The following is a 23,339-nucleotide window of genomic DNA, read 5'->3' as shown; positions in this document are numbered from 1 at the left end:
CATCAGCAGCAGGTTGAGACCCACACGGAGAAGGAAAGAGGGAGAAAGGAGAGAAAAAGAGGAATAACACTCCTCCAATACGCCCACTGAAGGAACTTTCCAAAACCTCCTACAAGACAGTGGTAAGAATTTAATCTCTCCATCTCTCTCTCTCTCTCTCCCTCTCTCTCCCTCTCTCTGATCTGATGCAGTGTAGATCACAGCCCTCTGCTTTGTGTGCATCTTTCCCTATCAGCTTACAATATCACAGCAATTACACACACACACACACACACACACACACACTGAACCAGCTTGTGTGTTTAGTGCGTTAGTTCTTTATTCTAACTGTGAAGCTGATTGGAATTTAAAGTAGATGAGATGAGAAGATGCCTCTGTTTACCTGTTTATCTGTTGGCTTGCTATCTGCAATCTCCGCCTCTTCTTTATCTTTGCATCTCTCTCTCTCTCTCTCTCTCTCTCTCTCTCTCTCTCTCTCTCTCTCTCGCTCTCTCTTCCTTTATTTCAGTCTCTCAGTAGCTCTGTATCTTTCTCCCTCTTCTTTTATCTCACTCTTTTTTATTTCTCTTAGTCTCTCTATTTCTCCCGTCCTTTATCTCACTCTCTTCTTTTGTCTCAGTCTGTCTGTATCTCCCTGTATCTTTCTTTCTCTGATTCCCTGTATCTCTCTTTTCTTTTCTCTTAGTCTGTCTGTATCTCTCTCTTTCCTTTCTCTCAGTCTCTCTGTATATGTCTCTGTATATCGCTTCCTTCATTTCTATCAGCCTTTCTGTATCTCTCTCTTCCTTTCTATCAGCCACTCTGTATCTCTCTCTCTTCCTTTTTCTCAGTCTCACTGTATCTTTCTTTTTCTTTATTTCAGTCTGATTGTTTCTTTCTCCCTTCCTTTCTCTGTCTCCATTTCTTCCTTTCAATATTTCATTTTCTCTTCATTTTTCCTTTCTCCATATCTCTCTCTTTCTTTCTGTTAGTAGCCCTCTATTCTTTTCTCAGCGTCTCTGTATTTTCACTTCTTCCAGTCTCTCTCTTTCTTTCTCTCTCTCTGTCTCTCTGTCTCTCTCTTTCTCGTTCTCTCAGCCTCTCTCGCCTTTTCTCATTTGTGTCAGTCTCAGTACTTATCTGTTTCTTTCTTTCAGTCTTTGCATATCTCTCTATTTTCGCTCAGTCTCTCTCTACCTTTCACTCGGTTTCTCTGTATCACTCTCTCTTTTTTCGCTCAGTTTATCTGTATGTGTATATATACACTTTCTCCCTCCCTCCCTATCTTTCTCTGTAGCTCTCTCTCTTTCACTAGCGCAGTGTCTAGTTGCTGATGTTGTGAATACACACACACACACACACACACACACACGCTGCACGTGTGGGGTCGATATTAACAAAGCCAGGGGAAGCACGCTTGCTGCCTTTAGATCTGCTCTGTCCCCCACAGAGAGAGAGAGAGAGAGATAGAGAGATGGGGAAAGAGACACAGTGACATAGAAAGAGAGAATCCCGCAGTCTTTGTTCTCCTGATTGCGATCAGATAGATATGGATCAACATTGTGAAGGAAAATTTCCCTAAACACCAAGCAGAATTCCGCTCAGCTCACAGGTGTATGTGTGTGTGCGTGTGTGTGTGCGTGTGCGTGTGTGTGTGTGTGTTTCTAGGCTGAGAGGACGGGAGACTGGCAGCTCTCTAAGGAATAAATGTGTTTTATGCAGCGAATAAAAAAAAACTTCTATGCATGAGTGCCTTTGTATTGCATTGTATCTCCTTCATAAGGCGGTGCAAATCCATCCATCTTTGGTCAGTGCCAATCTGAGTAATAACCATACATGAAATCAATGGATGTGAACGGAGGCAGATACGGAGGCAGAAGAGGATTACTGTATTTGATTTGTTTCACATGTTGTTCCTCCTCCCTCTCCCTCTTCCCTCGCTTTCTTTCTCTCTCTGTGATCCAAAGAACAAAGCAGATGGGTTCACATTCTCACCATACATTTTTTCAACCCTAGCAAAAATGACCACGTGTAGTGGACGGGTGTGAGTGTGGGTGGATGTGCGTGATATCTGAGGCTGTGAGCGCTGTGATCACTTGCTAGAGCAGAATCAGTGTGTTAATATGAGCAACTGTTAAAGTGATTTAGAGTTATTCCATTAAAAGAGTGTAATCTGCTAGTGTTTTTTTAAGCTTTAAGGGGAATTCCACCAAATGTTCAAAATTTCTGCATAATTAAATCATTAAAATGTGGACGAAGTCATTCAGAGTAGTTTGATGTGAAATGTTTCATTCTAGAGAAACTAGAATCAGAACTATTCACAGTGGTGGTGATGGGAACCAGACGGAGTTTAATGTGTCTAAAAGTTCAATCACAGAAAGCTATTATATGTATTGATTAGGAATATGCTGCCTAATGTCTGACACCTTGTATTATAGTGGTTTTGAAAAAGTTTTGGCCTAAAACGTGTTTTTAGAGCAATTCATGGAAGAGAAGCAGATACAGGGTGTTCTAAGGCAGCATAAAAAAATAATATTTTTTAAGATTTATCACTATTTTATCATTTTCAGCAGACATATAAAAAGAAGACATGTGTAAGTTCACTGGATAGTAAACAAAATGGCTATATTTGTGTTGTAGACATCACAACCCCTGGTTCCTATCATCACCTCTGTAAATAAATCTGAGTCGGTAAGTTTCTCTGCGACTTTGTTTACATCTCAATGGCCGAGCTATGAGGAAATTTAGAAAAATCGGTGAAATTCCCCTTTAAATATCTTAATTCAATGTTCATCATTAACATGGTTATGAATGTATTGCAAGTGAAAAATTATCTTTTTTATTTGTTATTCTATTAACTATAAATAGCAGCAATTATATCCCCTATATATATATATATATATATATATATATATATATATATATATATATATATATATATATAATTGCTGTGGGTTATGGTACAATTATGTTCTCTCACTAAAGTACTGAAGATGTACCTTTGAAGAGACCACCCCAGTGATAAAAGAGATACTGCCCCAGTGACAGTTTAGTACCTTTTATTTTTGAGAGTGTACTTTTTCCACTTATGTGAGAATTTATATACCAAAAACAGTCATTCAGTCTTACATGACCATTTTCCAGCCTCTCTTTATCCTTTAAAATTAAACTATGCCTTTGACACTGATACATGTGAATGAGTTTTGTTCTGACTGGTTGCCCTGTTTTGTGACTCATTCCACGTTGAAACACTTCTTATAACTTTAGCATGAATTGGCGGGGCTAAACTGCTGAGCCCAGTGAGGCCAATATTGAAACATATGCAGATATAACCATGTTTATTATAACAAAGTAAATCATCTGAAAGTCTTAGTGCGTTCTCAAATTAATACTTCAGTTGACATGTTGTTCTCTGGGTCAGTGAGTGAGAATGTGTGTTGTTGTCTGGATCAGTGAGTGTTACTGTCTGGGTCTGTGGGTGACTGTGGGATGTTGATGGCGGGTCGGTGGGTGACTGTGTGTTGTTGGCTGGGTCGGTGGGTGACTGCGTGTGTTGTTGACTGGACGGTGGGTGACTGTGCGATGTTGATGGCAGGTCGGTGGGTGACTGTGTGTTGTTGGCTGGGTCGGCGGATGACTACTGTTGGCTGGGTTGGGTGGGTGACTGTATGTGATGTTGACTGGTCGGTGGGTGACTGTGATGTTGATGGATGGGTTGGTGGGTGTCTGTGTGTTGTTGGCTGGGTCGGTTGGTGACTGTGTGTTGGCTGGGTTGGTGGGTGACTGCATTTGTTGCTGGCTGGATTGGTGGGTGTCTGCATTTGTTGCTGGCTGGATTGGTGGGTGACTGTCATTGGCTAGGTCGGTGGGTGACTGCATGTGATATTGGCTGGTCAGATGGTGGCTGTGTGTGTTGTTGGCTGGGTCAGTTGGTGACTGAATATTGTTGGCTGAGTCAGTTGGTGACTGCGTGTGATGTTGGTGGGTCAGTGGGTGGCTTTGTGTGTTAATGGCGGGTCAGCGGGTGACTGTGAGTTGTTGGCTGTGTCGGTGGGTGACTGCGTTTGTTCCTGGCTGGGTCGGTGGGTGACTGTGTGTTAATGGCGTGTCGGTGGGTGACTGTGCAATGTTGTTGGCTGGGTTGGTGGGTGACTGTGTGTTGATGGCGGGTCGGTGGGTGACTGTATTGTTGGCTGGGTTGGGTGGGTGACTGCATGCAATGTTGACTGGTCAGTGGGTGACTGTGATGTTGATGGATGGGTTGGTGGGTGTCTGTGTGTTGTTGGCTGGGTTGGTGGGTGACTGCATTTGTTGCTGGCTGGATTGGTAGGTGACTGTGTTGGCTGGGTCTGTGGGTGACTGCATGTTGTTAGCTGGGTTGGTGGGTGACTGCATTTGTTGCTGGCTGGGTTGGTGGGTGTCTGCATTTGTTGCTGGCTGGATTGGTGGGTGACTGTCATTGGCTGGGTCGGTGGATGACTGTGTTGATTGCTGGGTCGGTGAGTGACTGCGCTTGATGTTGGCTAGGTCGGTGGGTGACTGCATGTGATATTGGCTGGTCAGATGGTGGCTGTGTGTGTTGTTGGCTGGGTCAGTTGGTGACTGAATGTTGTTGGCTGAGTCAGTTGGTGACTGCGTGTGATGTTGGCGGGTCAGTGGGTGGCTTTGTGTGTTAATGGCGGGTCAGCGGGTGACTGTGAGTTGTTGGCTGTGTCGGTGGGTGACTGCATTTGTTCCTGGCTGGGTCGGTGGGTGACTGTGTGTTAATGGCGTGTCGGTGGGTGACTGTGCAATGTTGTTGGCTGGGTTGGTGGGTGACTGTGTGTTGATGGCGGGTCGGTGGGTGACTGCTGTTGGCTGGGTCAGTGGGCAACTGTGTGCTGTTGGCTGGATCAGTGGGTGACTGTATTGTTGGCTGGGTTGGGTGGGTGACTGCATGCAATGTTGACTGGTCAGTGGGTGACTGTGATGTTGATGGATGGGTTGGTGGGTGTCTGTGTGTTGTTGGCTGGGTCAGTTGGTGACTGTGTGTTGTTGGCTGGGTTGGTGGGTGACTGCATTTGTTGCTGGCTGGATTGGTAGGTGACTGTGTTGGCTGGGTCAGTGGGTGACTGCATGTTGTTGGCTGGGTTGGTGGGTGACAGTGTGTTGATGGCTAGGTTGGTGGGTGACTGCATGTGATGTTGGCTGGTCAGATGGTGGCTGTGTGTGTTGTTGTCTGGGTCAGTTGGTGACTGAATGCTGTTGGCTGGGTCAGTTGGTGACTGAATGTTGCTGGCTGGATCAGTTGGTGACTGCGTGTGATGTTGGCTGGGTCAGTAGGTGACTATATGTTGTTGGCTAGGTTGATGGGTGACTGCGCGTGATGTTGGCTGGGTTAGTGGTTGACTGTGTCTGTTGTCACGGGCCCTTTGGCACAAATAACTGGTGGGCCCTACCTAGCTTAATTTGTTTACCTAATTTTTTATGATATCGCAACATCTTACATGAGGACTTTGCATCACTATGACAGCAGCATACTGACTGCAGTCTTGGACATTTCACCACAATAAACACATGTATATGCATTATTTATTTATTTATTTATTTATTGATTGAAAGAGTATTTTTGAATATTCCAACCAAGCTGCACAGTCTGGGACTGGTGATATACAAAACTGAAATCAGGTTCTGGAAACAAAGCCCTTGAATAAATATTTCTGTTAAGTATGATAGCCTTGTATTCTGTTAAGTATGCTTACTTTTGAAGTAGACAGCTCAGGCTGACATTTTTATTTGTGTTCACCTTTGAAAATGGGAATCCTCTACTCCCAGATGAGTATCAGGTCTCGCTTTTACGGGTCATCCCAGGCACATATTTCAAATATCTGGAGCTTCAAATTTCAAAGTACATTCATAGGAATGCTAGTTTAATGTAAAAAAACTACCCTGACAGCTTGACCGAAGTAATGGAGGATAATGGAACGGTGTCAAAGTAGTGACTGTGGGCAAAAATGAAGCTGACATTTAGGAACAAAGTGGAGAGTGTTGGGATTGTTGAGACTGTGCTGCTAGTCATCTTCCCACCTCAAGTCAAAACAGCTGTTTAAATTTTGTCATAATTGCTTGTGAGGGCCTACTAGTGGCTTGGACCTCTAGGCACACATCCATAAAACCCATGGGATGATCCAGGCTTGGGGTGACTGTGTGTGTTGTTGGCTGGGTAGTGGGTGACTGTGTGTGTTGTTGACTGAGTTGGTGGGTGACTGTGTGTGTTGTTGGCTGGGTTGGTGGGTGACTGTGTGTGTTGTTGGCTGGGTCGGTGAGTGAATGACATTAATGTGTCTGTGCCTCTTGATGAAACTCTCTGATGGCCCATGATGATAGCATCAGCATGGTTTTACCCCATTGCTAATTAATTTGCCACACTGACTCCAGAATAAAGCTCCAGTGCAGTAGTAGATCTCTAGATGTCAGACAACAGCAGCACTAATCTCCAGCCTGTCTCCTCCAATGCTAATATTGTGTGTCACATGCTCTGCAGATTTATCAGCATGCTTGTAAGTAAAAGCTAAGTGTCGCAATGTCACATGACCTGCAAATACTGCACCTAGCAATGTGCCATCTATACTGGTGTTGGTGTCACACAACAACAGTGTGATTTAGTCTTTAGCTTTAGTTTTAGTGTGACAGATGGAACAAAATCACTTTGGCTTTTCTGATATAGATACTGCTAGTTTTTAAATATTATAATTATCAGTATCAGAAAAGAAAAAGTTTTAAATGTTTTGAAATACTCTGATATTCAATTTTTTGCCCAGGACTACTGTGATAACATGGCAGATGGGCAATATGGCAAAATTCTTCATACTACTCACCATAATACTTCAGTACATTTTCACAATGTTGAGTTTTCTAAGGTGTGATAATTTGGGACAAAGAAAAAAAGCCATTTTTAAAAAATACTATAAACCTATGAATATAGTGATTTTTATTCACATACTGCACTGCACTAAATGTAATTAAACAGGTCTAATTATGCTCTCATTACAAAGAAAGCATAATATTCTGTAAGTATTGACTGTGTTCTATAAGTACGAACAATGTCCACTATATGATCAGAAAAGCCTGTATTGAAATTGATTATAATAACAATAAATATCATCAACTTACCAATCCCTACAGTGTGGCATTTCAGGCTAGATCTTTTGCAGGATTGGATTGGATTCATTCTCTATTCCCTCTGATGTCTGATCCAGCATTTCCTGCTAAATTTAAAAAAGGCAACTTAAACTGCATGTTAAGGAATCTACTCTGAAACAGGTCATGGTATTAACAGGTATATGATTATTAGAATAGATCATTTGAAAGTCATACTGCTTTCTAAGATGAACTAGAACAGTATTGTATTTTCAAAATGGTTTTGACAGTAGTGACAATGTTGTGTTTTTACAGCAGTATTGCATCAATTTGCATTTTAACTGGATCATTTTCAACACTGCTTTAACCGCAGGAACAGTGCTGTGTTTTTAAAAGCAGGATAACAGCAGCGGTGTCTCCTCGCTGAGGGTCGTTAGCCCTGTCACAGATGACAGATTACCCGGACATGCAAGGCGAACCCACCGGGGCAGCTTCTAAAACCAACACAGTTTAATACAAGTGCTGCAGAGAACAGAATGAATTTAACCCATTTGTACCCATTTTTCTTGATTATACATATTTATGTCCTACCAGTGGTCATTTTAACATTTAGTATCCCTGAACCTGTAGAAAATCTTAATCTATATAAATAGCTGTGTACCATTTTATAAACTGCTTTGACTTTAGTTTCTAGGGAGCTTAAAGGGACACTGGTCAAAAAAATAACCATTACTTCAAATTTGTAAACATGCCTGCTTGCCTCCTACTTCAGGGCAACAATAGTCTCTGAAGTGAGATTTCCTTATTTAAAGGCTTGAAAAAAACCTCCTCTTGATGTATCTTGAAGGTGGAAGTAGATTTGAAAGACTACACTGATCAGGCATAACATTATGACCACCTCCTTGTTTCTGCGCTCATTGTCCATTTTATCAGCTCCACTTACTATATAGGTGCACTTTGTAGTTCTATAATTACAGACTGTAGTCCATCTGTTTCTCTGCATACTTTGTTAAACCCTTTTACCCTGTTCTTCAGTGGTCAGGACACCCATGGACCCTCACCGAGCAGGTACTAATTGGGTGGTGGATCATTCTCAGCACTGCAGTAACACTGATGTGGTGGTGGTGTGTCCTGTGGGCAGCGTCCTGTGACCACTGATGAAGGACTAGAGGATGATCAACACAAACTATGCTGACACACATGAGCTGCTGTCTCTGACTTTACATCTACAAGGTGGACCAACAAGGTAGTAGAGTGGACAGTAAGTGGACACAGTGTTTAAAAACTCCAGCAGCACTGCTGTGTCTGATCCACTCGTACCAGCGCAAAACACACTAACACACTACCACCACATCAGTGTTACTGCAGTGCTTAGAATGATCCACCACCCAAATAGTACCTGCTCTGTGAGGGTCCATGGGGGTGTTGACCACTGAAGAACAGGGTAAAAGGGGGCTAACAAAGTATGCAGAGAAACAGATGGACTACAGTCTGTAATTGTAGAACTACAAAGTGCACCTATATAGTAAGTGGAGCTGATAAAATGGAGAATCAGCGTAGAAACAAGGAGGTGGTCATAATGTTATGCCTGATCGATGTAAGTGCTTTGGTGGATGCTTGGTGGGGAGAGACTGTTTTAATTTTTTACACCAGATGGCTGAATAGAATTAGATAGCCAGATGAGGCTAAGGGATACAATGCTATGCTACATAATATTACATGACATAACAAAAATTCTAGTTTTCTTTGTAAATGCTATGTGTTGCTTCACATCGATTTTGCATTACACTGTATCATACTAGAATACCACATTTCTCTTTACATTGTATCTTACACTGTTATTCTGCACTTGCTATGTTATACTGTGTTATTTTTCTCTGTACTGGAAAGTGTCCAGATATCTATTTTATTTTCAGTTTGTACCACCAACTTCAGCTGTGGTGCTCTGCCATTTCCACTTTATTCTATCCTGCCAGCCATCTGTACTGTTTCGTGGCCTTGCTATTTTTTGTTACTTCTTGTCTGGCATGCTATGTGCAATACCCCCTTCTCATATGTGCAATACCTACTCCCCCACCCCCCACCCGTTGTTTTTGCTCCCCACTCCACATGTTTTATATTGTATGTAGGTGTAGCTGCTGCAGAATATGAATTGAATGTCTGCCATATAGTCTGCCATTGCTATTAGCACTGTAATAGAATCTAAACATATTACAAGCAAATAGCTGAGCCTACACAATCTTCTTTACATTTGGAAAGTGCACTCACCGCATTCATAACAAATGAAACATTGTTACACAAGCATGATAATGATGTGAGGACTTTTACAAGAAAATAAGACAAACAGTGTGTTAATGTTATGATATCAGATGATTCTTTTGAGATAATCTTTTAGTGAAATTCAAATTCAAAACCTACATCACTTGTGCAAACAATATTTTGTTGGCCTTTTCTTCTACGCTTATATAATTTACATTCACCAGTTGATCATATTTGTACATAGTCACTTAATATTTCCTAGTAATATGTGTATTTTCAGACAAACAGAACGTTATGAGTTAATTATGTTCAAAATATGTACATTTCAATGAAATGGTCAGTTCTGGATGATTTTCTACTGTTACTCTAAATGCTTCTGAAAATATTGCAGTGAGCAGCTATTTTAAATTGAGTGTACTTTAGCTATTCAGCACTCCATTAAAGGACCCATATCATGGAAAACCAAATTTTCTTTGCTTTTTTAAATGAAAGAGTTTGATGTAGTATGTAAACATTATTAAAGTTTCAAAACATACAATTCCTTCCCAATCTAAACCGTCCATTAATGAAAACTAGGTTGCAAAAACAACCCATTTCAATGGGCCCATTACAAAAAAAACAAATTTTTCTCACTTTCTTGAGATAAGTGTTTAGTATGTTAAGATTTAGTATGTTAAAAAAAAAATTTAAGTTTCAAAATGGCTCAGTTCACCTCCTAGTCCATACAGTCCACATATACAAACCATTTTGAATTCACTGTTGAATTCATTGAATTCAATGCCTTGAGAACCAAGTCTGTAGCATTTTAGCCCCAGCCATTCATGCCGAAGTTACAAGGGTTGCTTCAGCTCTGAGTGCTTTGCCAATGAGGCTCAATACAGGGCAGCCAATCAGAACCGATTTCCATATCAGTAGCAAGCAAAGTTTATTTATATAGCGCTTTTTACAACAGGTGTTGTCACAAAGCAGCTTTACAGAAAGAAAAAAAAACAGCATTACAGAAAGAAACCCAGGTCCGAGCCCCCATGAGCAAGCCAGTGGCGACAGTGGCAAGGAAGAACTCCCAAGAGAAGGAGGAAGAAACCTTGAGAGGAACCAAGACTCAGAAGGGAAACCCATCCTCCTCTGGTCGACACCGGATAGCAAACATTTTTAGTAGAGGTATTATAGTACAAAGCGGGAAAAACAAGTGGGGCAATGGTTAATTGATTAGTTTATGATTATGCAGCAGCAGCATCTGAGGGTGAGGATTGCGCAGCGTTGTACAGCATGAAGCTCAATGGTGGTCAAGCCGGTCCAGAAGGCTGGCGAGCAGTGGCACCCGATCAAGGCAGAAGAGGCAACAGCATCAGACGCACAGGATGGGCAGCTGTTCAACTCGGCAAAGAAAGGAAACAGACAGAGAGCCAGTCTTAAAGGCACAGTAATAAAGGGATGAGGGATAAACAGAGATTGGAAAATGGTAATGTAAAAGTTAATTATGGTAATTTTTCTTTCATAAAAAACGTTGGCTGTGTTAATGTTTATTCGTATGCATTCTAATGCCAAATGGCTTAAAAACGTATTGTGCAGATAAATGGCATAAATAGGGTGCTTATATACCTAAGACCTTTGCACAGTACAGTAAATAAATTTCTCCTGCTTGTGTATTGTTGCTGTTGTATTTTTTAAAAAATAACTGTACATTTTAAACTTTTTATGTAGGTTAATGTAAAAAGATTTTATTCAAAGTCATTTTGGACCATTTCTGTTGGTCCGTACACCATAAAAGTTTGACAAACAAATAAACAGAAGCTGGCAGTTTCAAATTATGAAAATGAGTGAATGAATGAATGAATCAATCAATCAATCAATCAATAAATAAATAACACAAGAGAGATTCAAGGTTTTGTTCTGACAGCTACGATATATAAGCATCATACAAAAAAAAATCACGTATGCATACAAATCATGTTTTTTTCTCTCTTTCTCTTTTACCTTTCTTCTCCTTCACTAATTCTGTCCTGTTTCTGTGCCATTACTTAGACTCGGCCTGTCAGGCTCAGTGTGTGTGACTGTGCCTGAGTGGCTCTGTGGCACCAGCCATAGCAGAATGTGGTAATAAGGGCTGTTACAGGAGTAGAAAGACAGAGAGACAAGACAGAAAGAGAGACAGAGAGAGTTGGGGGGCTTTAGAGAGAGAGAGAGAGAGAGAGAGAGAGAAAGAGAGATAACAGGGCCCTGGAGTACGTGTTCTAAAGTGCAGCGCTCACACTGAAACTCCACGGACCTTTGATTCAGCAGCTCAGCTCTCTCTCTGTCACACACACACATTCTTGCCCTATTTTTCAATGGGGAAATTACCATTAACAGACGCCTGGCATTTGTAGGCCTGAGAGGTTACTACTGCGTGGCCCTTCAGTGACTGTGGCCAGTGGCTGAACCTGTTGGGTCATCAATAATGCATCAAAAACACTCAGCCAAGGCTGCAGTCGGTGTCTTTTACTGGTCATCTGTTATCGTTCTGTTGGGAGAATTTTGTTAGCCTGTGTGTATTATTGTATGTGAAAGAGATTTGGGAAATCGTGCTCTCCATTGATATGGGTAATGAAACAAGCTGTCGTGCCTTAGGGACAATTTCATAGCCGTGTTATTTTAACACTGAAGGGTGCTTATCTGTAGCTCCACATGTTAATGCATGTTAACGCATTAACATCCTAAGCTCTAATGCTCTGAAATAGAGCCGCTGACACGTCCTCAGACATCGTTAAAACACGCACTGCGGCTTTAGTCTCATAACAGCATTATCTGAAACCCAGAGCGGATACACGCATTGCATAAATAAGCACATAGCACTAAACAAAAGATGTTAAAGCTTGGTGCCGAGTTTGCTGGACAGTGATTAAGCCTAACCCTGGCAAAAAAAGAAACATACTTAAGCACGTTAATCGCATACTTTAACTATATAGAAAGTACTAAAAGTACATATTTTCTCATGTATTTAATGGAAATATGCCTAAAATATTTGTGTTTTTTAAAAAAGTGTATTTTTAAAGCAACATGTTTTGAAGAAACATTTAAAATGATACCTTATTATGCTTGAAAAAACATGTATTTCTTAACATACTGAAGCATACTTAAACAAGACTAAATTTAATTGCAATCGACTTAAGTGTATTACAGAAGTATGTTTTAAAGCAATGGCTTTTTAAATATGCTTCAGTTCATTTTAGTTCTCTTTTACTAAATAGTTCTACTTCTACTAAGCAGTTTTAGTAATCAAGTATAAATATCAGTACCCCAGGAGAACACCTTTAAAATATGATAACAGTTATCTACAAATTTGGTTAAATTTGGTCAAAGCTTAGTTACAATTAAAAACACTTAGGTTGTCATACATTGTTAAACTGTAAATTAAAGATTCTTAAATAGTTTAGATTCTTAAATAGTGTCTGGCTTGGGCATACATTATTATGCAAAAGCCAGAGACTTTCATTTATTTCCTTTCACTTATTTAATTTCCAGTCAAAAGTTATGAAGTTTATAAAAGAAAAAAGTAGACAACACATATTTAATAGAAAATTAAACAGAAGTCTCAATAACTAAATTTAATATCATACTATTTCAGTATTTAATGTGTCTACTCTTCTCCTTTTTTACAGGTTCCATTCTTTTCAGTGAACTTGCTTTCAGTTTTTCACAGAAATCTGCAGCAATATTTTTCCACTCCTCCAAAGTTCAGTCTTAAAAGTTGGTCATCATTCTTTTAAATTCTTTTAACTGATCATTCTACAAAACTTCGCTCCACATCTCAGATGTCTAGTTTTGGTGTTCTAAAACTTTTCTCAGTAATGGAGTCTTGACAGCTGCACATCCTTTCATAATTGAATTGTCTTCTCACAGTGGAAGGATGAACAGAAACACCTGTGGATTTTTTCAGATCTGAAGCAAGAATGTAGCTTGATTTTCTCCTCTCTCTCAAAGATGAAAGTTTTACGTGCTGTTTATCTGATGGGGACAGCTTTGGTGTTCTACCAGGTCTTGCACGATTGTTTTTAGAGATCCAGTTTTGGAAACTCCTGTTTTTTCACTTCTTTTTATTTGACTTTCTCCTTTCTTATGCAAGTGGATTATCTTACACTTCAGAAATATCTTGTTTAGTCATTTTTGATGCACATACAGTTTTTTAAGGCAGCTAAGGTGTGTTTGGGTAGCTGCTTGTGTGTATGTTGAAGGTGAACATAATGTCACCGACTCTTTTGGGAAGAGCTTGTGTTGGGAGGACACAGCTGCAACTCAACTGTGGGTTTAAGACTGGATGGATGGAAGAATTAAAGCAGCAGTAGAGAGCAAAAAGTTAAGAGTGGATTAATTAAATACTGATGTTTTTGTGTAATTTTCTGTTAAATAGACGACACTGAAAATGATTAAGTTGTACTTAATAGTCATTTTAACTGGAGACTGACATTTGCACATAATTGTACAATTCTAAGAGAAACCTTTATTTAGAACCTTTACATTATGGAGGTCCATAAGTCCAACATGAAGTTCTTCACATTCATACATCTCAATGGTTCCATCCACTGAAAGATTCTTTAGAAAAGCGCTCCAAAGAGGCATCACTCCAGAGAGCCCTTTTTGTTTTTAAGAGTGTAGTCACCATTATCAGAGTAATTCAGGCTACTCTAAGCTTCATCCGTCCACAGGAAGCTTTCCCAGAGGGTCTGGAATGTGTGGATTTGTGGTATTTTATTATTCAGTTAGTCCTTCTTGGTTGTTACTCGAGTGGAAAGGCAAGCAGACAGCAGTCCAGGCTCTCAAAGGATTCATCGCTGTGTGCTGTGAAGAGAAAAATATGATGGTTCCATTGGTGAGCACACATGGGACTTTATCCATTTCTTTATTTATTTATTTGCTCTTTCTATTAGTTTGGCAAAGACAGTGACCTTGCTCCAAGAGGACCAGAGATTAATTGTGTCTTCTTGAGCTGTACATGAGCTGTAACTATGCCGCTGTTAAAGGCAGTGTAAAGTCGTATGCAAAAGTTTAAACACCCCTGGTGAAATGACCTTTTGTTGATTTTCTAAGAGAAAATATGTTAATACATCCTCTAGGAAACAGACTTAAAGAGGGTTTTTTTTTTGCATTTTTAGTGCACAATTTCTGTTCATATGCTGTTTAACGTATTGGGAACAAAAACATGAACCATAATAATGTGCCATAACTTTTGCACAGGCCACATTTTCTGTTTTGTTATTATTTTTTCCAAAATGAAAAATTCAGCAAATAAACAATAACTGTGCATTAAGGCAGGCTTTGCACTATGAAATTTTCAGGCTACTTTAGTTGCTTGAAACCTACATGAAACTGCACTTGAGATGAAACATGCAAAGCATCCTGCAACTCATGTGAAACTCAGCCACAACAGTTGCATGCATATAAATTTTGTGGAAAAGACAGATACATATATAGATGGAAAAAAAATATGAAAATGATAAAAGTACTTGTGGGTGTAGCGAGAACGATACATAATGTCATAAAATTTGAGCTGCTAAATTGGCTTGGTGGTGAAGAATTTAATGTGTTGCGTGCAATTCACAATATGCAACTAGTTGCATGACATTTGACCATGTGAAGCTATCCTTAAATGTGCAGATGTGTGTTCTCTATAGAGGATGTGTACTCATTTTCACTTGGAAAATCAGCAAAACATATAATTCGACCAGTGGCGCCCAAACTTTTGCATACAATCTGTAATATACCTGTCCATGTGCCACCCACGAATTCTATGTAATTTTTTTTTGTTTTGTGCTGTGAGGTTGAACAAGTTTATGGAACACTGGCAAAATTCCCATTGAACCTGATAAAAAATTGTAGCAATCTTTGTTTAGATTCGCTAAATAATGTTGGGTTTCCAGATTCTATGCTACCAAGCCAGACTATGTTGTTGTAGTTAATTGAAACATTAGCTCATTTACACAACCAAAAACACACCCAATCTATCACATGCTTATAAAATATGCATCATTTGAAATGTCTAGTGCGCATAAATTTAATATATAAATTCTAAATTGCTATCTGAAAGTAAGTGGAAGCAATATTCCTCATCTGTCCTTGTTGCAGAGGACACCGGTGTCTTTACTTTAAATCACCAATCATGACGTGCTCCATTTTTCAGCTCACTATTTCTCACTTTTCTTTTATAAAACTTGTACAGATCAAAGGATTGGTATCATCATCTTCTTCATCATCATCATGATCCCATTTCTTGGCCTCACATTTTTGTTTGAAAAGCTTTCGAAAGAACTGGCTTCTCCCAGCTGCAGAGTTATTTCTGCCTCTATTGATTTTTACAATACAGATTCTCATCAAATCCAGCCCAGGTGGAAATGGTCCTCTTTGATTTTCCTCTGCAACTGTTCTCTCATTGTCTCCATGCTCTTCTTTCTGTCTCCTTTCATTCTGCGCTTTGTTTTTCAGCACAGGCCTGGACATACAGCTGGGTTCACATTTTGGGAGATGAAAGCTGAGCTCCGATAAAAATAGATTAGCCTATCAGACAACAGCACAGAGATGCATCGATGTGTCCTTTTGTTTAACTGGCATTTTCTCTATTTCTCTAAGTGGATTGGATCCACACCACCTGAAAAATAATAGAGATAATGAGATATGAAAGCCGCTGCATCATTAGAGCTTATATTGTCATATATATATGATGTATGTATATACATATATCTGTATATAGGCATCAATTCCTCCACATTCTACATTGTTCAGTTACAAGTGTTTTGTTCATTTTATAGAAATTTATATTGAACATGGACCTGAAATCATGGCTGTAACAGAGGCAGAGAGCCATTCCCTATATTTAGTCTGTTCTTTTCTCTTTGAAATCAGCAAAATATAAATTCGGCTTTTTCTCGAGTCTCGAGAGATCTCATTAAGAGAAAACCTGCATTCCATTATTATTCATATTTGCACGGTAAGTGCCGGAGAGATTCTTGGCCTCTCCGCACTGGCTGGAAGCGGCTCTTCATATTATCTCACGGCCGAGTGAGTAGTCAGAGCTGTGGGGATGCTAAACGTTCATCTGATCAGAACATCTGCCCACTTCGGCATAGGCTCAGGTGCGGCTTACATGTGCAAATTTAAGTGGCGAGAAAATGATCACTCAACCCCTTGTTTTGTGTAATCGTTTATGGACCGCTCTTTCACAACAGACCCCAGAGGATATGTTCATGGCTTCTGTGATAGGTTAGACTACTGTGAGGTACTGTTTTATGATATATATATATAAATAAGGAGAAACTCAGGCTCCACTCTTGCTTCAGATCTGAAACAATCCACGGGTGTTTCTGTTCATCCACTATGAGAAGACAACTCAATGCTATGAGTCTGAAAGGATGTGTAGCTGTCAAGAAGTTGTTACTGAGAAAAGAAAAAGAGAAGCTGCTGGTGTTCTCAGAACTGGACTGTCCACCCCAGAGTCTAGATCTCAACATCATTGAAAAGGTTTGGGATTACTTGAATTGAGAGAAACAGAAAATGCAACCAGCTTGTAAGGCTGAACTTTGGAAGTTTGCAGATTTCTTTAAAAACTGAAAGCAAGTGTCCCAGAAAGAATTAATAACTTGCCATGGCCATTGTGGAAATTAAATAAAAGAAGTATTGTCTCTGATTTTTGCACAGTGCTGTATATTAGTGAAAGTGAGCATAACTGCAGCAGTCTGAAGATACATTTGGTGATTTCAGAGCAAGATTTTAGAAGATCCTGACATTTATTTGCACTAAAATGGAAGGAGATTATGGGCTATGGAGCTGGGCTTGCTGGTGCCTGGTGACATAATCAAAATTCAGGAGATGCTTTAGGGGCTGCCAACACAGCCTTTTGTCTTTTTAATGATATGAATCCTGCTTAATATGACCAGGGACATGAACTAACAAGGTAAATAAAAAAGGTCAGTTTCGATATCAGGTAGACTTTAATTGAAGCGAATTGTTCACCCTCTACCTGTGTATAATCTACTATGAAGCTCTCTTAAATGGGGCCCCTAAGGGGCTGTGGTTTTAAAAAAAAAAAAGTAATTACATTCTTCCCTTGCAAACATGTTGTATTCTCTCACAAACGTTTTGCATTCTCTTGCAATGATTTTGTGTTCCAATGATAATGCAGTTGATTTTGCAAGGGATGCAAAATTTTTGTAAGGGAATGCAGTGCCATTGCATTTTTTTTATTTTCTATTTTTTTTGCAATGGCATTTAGGGGCTCCACATTTTCACAATGAAATCAAAACAATCATTGTTTCTACAGTAGTAAGGCTTCTGTGAAGTCTTGATGTACATCACCACTGTTGAAACAAAAGCTTCATTGTATCTCCATTCTTGCTGTTTTTATGTAATTTGAAAATGCCAGCTGCCATTAACACTGTCCACTGTGCCTGTGATTGGACCAATGATCTAAAATGACTTAAATATTCTCATATCTTACATTGAAAGCTAAGAGTTTCTTCTACTAAGAGTTCCTTCTCCTGTAAAATTATTTTCTTGGTAATAAAAGGTTTTGTTCTGACCGTGACAAGATCTATGGGTGTGTAAACTTCCACTATATACATGAACCTCTTTGAGCATCTAACTGCAGTTCAATTCATTACACTATGGTTGTTTTTTCCACCAAAGTACTGAAAGAACTGAAACTCAGTTCTCAGATTTTCTCTATTAGGTCAAATGCTGCCAGTAATTTTCTCCACTGGGTCAGATGTTACCCTGCTATGCACCCTCCTCACCCTGTAATGGATATTTTGTCACACAAACAGATGATTTGTGTACTGCATTCATGTGAGTAAGCAATGGTGAAGACCTGGGAAAACAAAGCTGGGCAAAAATAGTCGGGGCTGTGAAATCATGCAGCGGTGTTGAGTCAGCTTCGGTTACCCTGCGTTGTTCTGAGCCACAGTGTGTCTCATTAAGTTGCTCTCTGCAGGCGAGGGAGGGGGGCTGAGCCTGTTATTAGTCTTCTCATCGTACTACAGGCACCAAAGGCAGCAATATATTCCGTTTTGATCTCACCCCCTGCTGGCACTTGCATGCATAATGATTATTATTAATGAGAGAAAAGAATCCAGTCTATCTCTTCAGCAAGCCTGTATTCTCTGACCTAAGAGTGTCAGCTATATTAACTTAAACTGAATGTCTAGATAAGATTATTGCAAGACATCACCATTGAGTGACTGAAAATGTTTATTCCTGACCTAACACCTGATTCAGTTAATGAAAAGCTGGATAATTAGCGGGATTAGGTGAGTTAGAGCAAGGACAACACAAAGCCCAGGGGGTCTCCAGGTGTGGGATTGAGAAGCAATACAATAGATGAGAAAGGTCTGTAGAACAGACAGACAGGCTGCTCTTTTTTGGTTTTCTAGCTTGTTTTTTTTCCTCTTTCAAAGACCCAGTTCACCTAAAGAAACTTCATAGTGAAATTAAACAGACTTCATTTGCAATGAGGTCAAATGGAAATTGTCTGCAGAATCCACTCTGAATGCCTCATAATTAAGACATAAAACTTTTTAAGGGCACCTTTTGATCAGCCTCTGAACAATACTGTGCTATGTAAGAAAAAAGCTCACACTGTATGCGTGTTATGACCCATCATTAATGAACATCTGGATTTCTAACATAACAATTCTGTATCGATGCCAATATCCAATATTTTTCATGTACATATCGGTTGATGCTGCTGCTGATATACAGTATTGTGCAAAAGTCAGAGACCATGCCTCATTTATTTCATTTCGAGACCACATGGCCATCAAGTACATTCAAGTCATTCATTTTTCAGCATTAGGAGAAAAAAAATCCAAAGTATCATAATTACATAGGCTGAAAGTTCATGACAATTATTATGTATTGAATAAATATAAAGTTTTTATAAGGAGTGAGACTTGTGATTATTTTGGAAAATGACCAACAAAACCCCTTTCAACCCATTCCCACACAGGACAATGTAACAGAAACCAGAGAATACTATATATAAATATATATAGACAGAGAATACTATATATTATTACAAATTAATTTAGAATTTAAAAATAAATTAGAATTTCTGATGTAAATGGCTTATTACTCATTTTAATATAAAACAAAGGAATTTAAAGCATTTCGGCAAAATGTTATAAGTTGTTTGCAACAAGATTGAGGTAAGGAATTGTACTGTATTATCATATTTCATAGTCAGAAGTTTCCTTTAAAAACTTACTGAACTGAATCATAATTTTCTGAAGTTGAACCTATTCCAAATAAAACAGCTACCTCATACAAATTTTAAACATTTATTTCACTTTATTCATATTCCCCACATGCTAGCCATTAATTTATTCATTCCACTCCTTTAATGAATAAAAAACCTTTAAAAAAATAATTCATTATTTATTTCTGTTTCTAACCCTGATGTTTCTCTCTTCTCTCAACAGGAACGATGCTGCCAGGTGCCAGGCCCTTGCTGTTATGCATGTTGTGCCACGTGACGGCCACCTGGGCTTTTGCGCGCTTGTCCGACGCGGCGCAGCTGCGGTCTGCCTTCTCTGTCGCCCGCACCAGCAGCATGGAAGGTGGGCCCAAGATGGTAGTCACTTTCGACAAGACGTACGTGAACATCGGCGGCGACTTTGAGCCGAAAACAGGCCTGTTCCGCTGCCGGATCCCCGGGGCCTACTACTTCTCCTTTACAGTGGGCAAGTTCCCGCGCCGGGACCTGTCTGTGATGCTGATGAAGAACCGCAATGAGGTGCAGGCCATCGTGTACGACGAGAATGGTGGCGAGGAACGCAAGGTCCAGAGCCAGAGTGCTATGCTTCAGCTCGACTTTGGGGACACCGTTTGGCTCCGTCTCCACGGTGACCCTCGTTACGCCATCTACAGCAACACAGGCCACTACACTACCTTTAACGGGTACCTGATCTACCCAGACGTCTACGGCTTCCAGGAGCCCGCCCGGAAAGAGCAGGTCCCGGTAACTTCTGACCAGACACCAGAGCAGGTAGACGACAAAGAAGTCAAAGAAGAAAGGAGAGACATTGAAGAGGACGATGACCAGAGGTCTGCTTTCTCAGTAGGTCGCACTCAGAGCATTGTGGGGGTCGACAAAGGTTACCCAGAGCACAAGCCCATAATATTTGACACCGAATTCGTCAACATAGGATATGACTTTAACATGAGTTCGGGTGTGTTCATGTGTCGTGTGCCTGGAGCCTACTACTTTTCATTCAACGCTGGTAAGCTGCCCCACAAGACCCTTTCAGTGAAGCTCATGAAGAACCATCTGGAAGTGCAGGCCATGATCTATGATGATAGTGACACAGAGAAGGCCTTGCAGAGTCAGAGCCTGATGCTGTCGCTGAGGAAAGGAGACACGGTGTGGCTCTACAGCCACCAAAGAGATGGATTTGGAGCCTACAGTAACCACGCCAAGTACATCACCTTTACCGGATTCCTTGTGTATCCAGAGCTCCCGCACAACCTCCCTCAGCAGCAGAAGCATGATAAGGTGCTGTAGGTTGAACCGCGGCACTGGTCTACGTTTGTCCGTGTCTGCAGGCAGGGCTAAGGAAGGGAAAGCGTTTGGTTGGTTGTGGGTCATATCCAAGTAAACCCTTTCCCTTTGCTCGCTCTTGTGAACTCATGCAGGGAGACCTGAGGTTGTGACCTTTTGGTCCTGTTCTGTGCTTTTCAGACTTTGCATTCCTGCAATTTCTCCAGCTCGGTCTCTCTTTTTGGGGGGTGAAGAAGATATACTGTAAGCACAAAAGCATAATGACATAAAATATTACCAAAAAAGAACGACATTTTGAGCAAAAGTGGTTACATGTAGTCCTCAATGAGACCTGTGCATTAAAAGCCTCGTTTCCTTCTATAATCGGCAGGAATAAAAACATTGTGTTAGTATTTCTAACAAAATAGAAGACATGTAGAGGTACGAGTTCATGGATCAAATCTTCAGGCCTTGACTGTACCCATTGTCCATTTGTAGTTAAAAACAAAATGTCAAAAATGATAAAAAAAAAAATTAACAAAGTAGCAAAAAAAGTGCAGAGCACTTCAAGCAAGGCAGAGATTCTAATGTGTGCACAAATCAAAAGTGGGAAAACTGCATGCAACTTTAGTCCACTCCTTAAAGATTTTGCTCTCAGTCCTTTCATTTATGTATTTATTTATTTTGCACGAACAATTTGCATGTGTATGCTAATACTGTTGATCTCTGGAGCACTGTTGTTTTCGGAGTTTTGCTAAGACTTTCTTTGCACTTACTAGGACACTGTGCCCATTTTTGGGTGTCACAAAACTTTAAAAGGTTTAAAAAAAAAATAAGAAAATAGATATTTCTGGGACACCAGTTTTCTGTGGAAGTCTTTATACAAATGGCATCCTTTATTTGGCAAAGGATCAATTCATTAGTCATCCTCGTATAAACAGAGGCAGTTTATTTAAAAAAATAAATTCACAAGTTTGAATTTACTTGTGCATGCTGCAGTTAAAAAAAGTAAAAAAAAAACATTACATGCTACATGTGCACAACTTGATACTGTAAAATACGTAATTTGTCCGTTTTTTATTCATTTCTAATGAAAGGAATGTTCACGTTTTTATTGTGACTGGTCATTGTTATTTGTATTGTAATGTATGGTCATGAACAGAAATGTTTTGAGTAGGTTGCAAATAAAAATCACGGGCAAGCATTTTTCTGTTTGTGCAGTCTGAGCTCTGGCTCCTGGAGATTACGTACAGTGTTTGCAGTGTTTAGTGGACGCTTTTGTGACCTACACCAAAGCTCAAAGCAAAATGAATAAAAAAAACTGAATGTAAACAGTCTCATGCTTTCTTTCATTCTTCTTTCTAGCTGGAGGGCTATAGACCCACTCACAATGCCTGTAAACATAAATGTTGGCTGTACTACTGGATATATGACTCGCATCCAGTCAGCAATGGAGGCAGTTCATTTTAAGCAGCATTAAGTGTAAAGAAAAATGACTGAACCAAAATATTGGCAATAAGTTGTGTTAGAGGCTGTAATGTCAAATTTATCTTCGTCCATAATGGATTAGGTTAAAGTTTATTCCTGTTTTTAATGTCCAGTGCAGTCTGAATAAGTGTCCTTCTGCTCCACACAGCTTGCAAGCCTGCGCACTCTCATTTATTTATGTAAGTAAATGTAACAGCTTGTTAGCTAGTCAGCAATCTGGGACCTGAGTGTCACTGTGTGGAATCGAGTCCAAAGCTTTGGAGTTGACTATCAATTCCCGAGCGACTGGAATTGAGCAATCAATTCTTTTTGGGATTGACTCCCAGCCATACCCTTAACACATGTTAAGTCTGTTTGCCAGAGAATTTCATTCAGTGATTCTTGCTGGCGTGTACATATCTTCCCAAGTTAAGACTGGATATGCCCAGAGGATGGTGGCCTATCATATTCATGAAATTGACAACAATTTCTCAGTTATTGTAATCTTTTAGATGGGGAATTTTAATCATTAAGTGCATTTAGATGAACTTAATAATGCAATAACTACAGAAAATCAGATTTTGTCAGTAACAAGCTCAACACATTAACATGCACTTGAGTAATCAGATAATGGGAAACTCCATGTCAGGCACTAATCAGATTTCTGCTTTGACACCAGCCAATAAACTAACAGAAGGAGATGTGATGCAAACATAATGCAAAACTAAAATGTAATGTTGTAATGCTGTGGCTTTGAGTCACTTCAGCAGAAAATATAAATATGCATCATCTTGAAGATGAAGAATATTTCAGTTCTTCATTTTGTAAAGCATGTATTTGGTTTTAGCATCGCTCCAAAAAATATTTTGTTGCCATCTCGCGGGTGCGGTGTTAAACTCTGCTTGCTCTTTTCGGGACAACGCTGTTTTTGCACATGAGAAAAACGAAAGAAATCAGAGTAATGGTTCACATGCGTGAAAAGTCTGATTACTGAGCTAAAATCCAGCTCTCT

At 39.8% G+C, this 23,339-nt stretch overlaps 1 protein-coding gene across 1 annotated transcript; it reads left to right on the top strand.

Moving 5' to 3' along the window:
• c1qtnf4 (C1q and TNF related 4) lies at window positions 1-22,197 on the top strand. Its single transcript, XM_036584449.1, has 2 exons — window positions 1-122; window positions 19,803-22,197. The coding sequence occupies exon 2, from the start codon at window positions 19,808-19,810 to the stop codon at window positions 20,882-20,884; it is 1,077 nt and encodes a 358-aa protein (XP_036440342.1). The 5' UTR covers window positions 1-122; window positions 19,803-19,807; the 3' UTR covers window positions 20,885-22,197.
• Window positions 22,198-23,339: the final 1,142 nt, after the last annotated feature.

Source organism: Colossoma macropomum, unplaced genomic scaffold, assembly GCF_904425465.1.
Source record: "Colossoma macropomum unplaced genomic scaffold, Colossoma_macropomum, whole genome shotgun sequence".
Lineage (NCBI taxonomy): Eukaryota > Metazoa > Chordata > Actinopteri > Characiformes > Serrasalmidae > Colossoma > Colossoma macropomum.
Note: the sequence above shows the minus strand (reverse complement) of the source record. Positions and strands in the feature narration are given on the sequence as shown.

Excerpts from the sequence above, each read along its gene's own strand:
- c1qtnf4 (XM_036584449.1), top strand. The coding sequence starts at position 19,808 with ATGCTGCCAGGTGCCAGGCCCTTGCTGTTATGCATGTTGTGCCACGTG.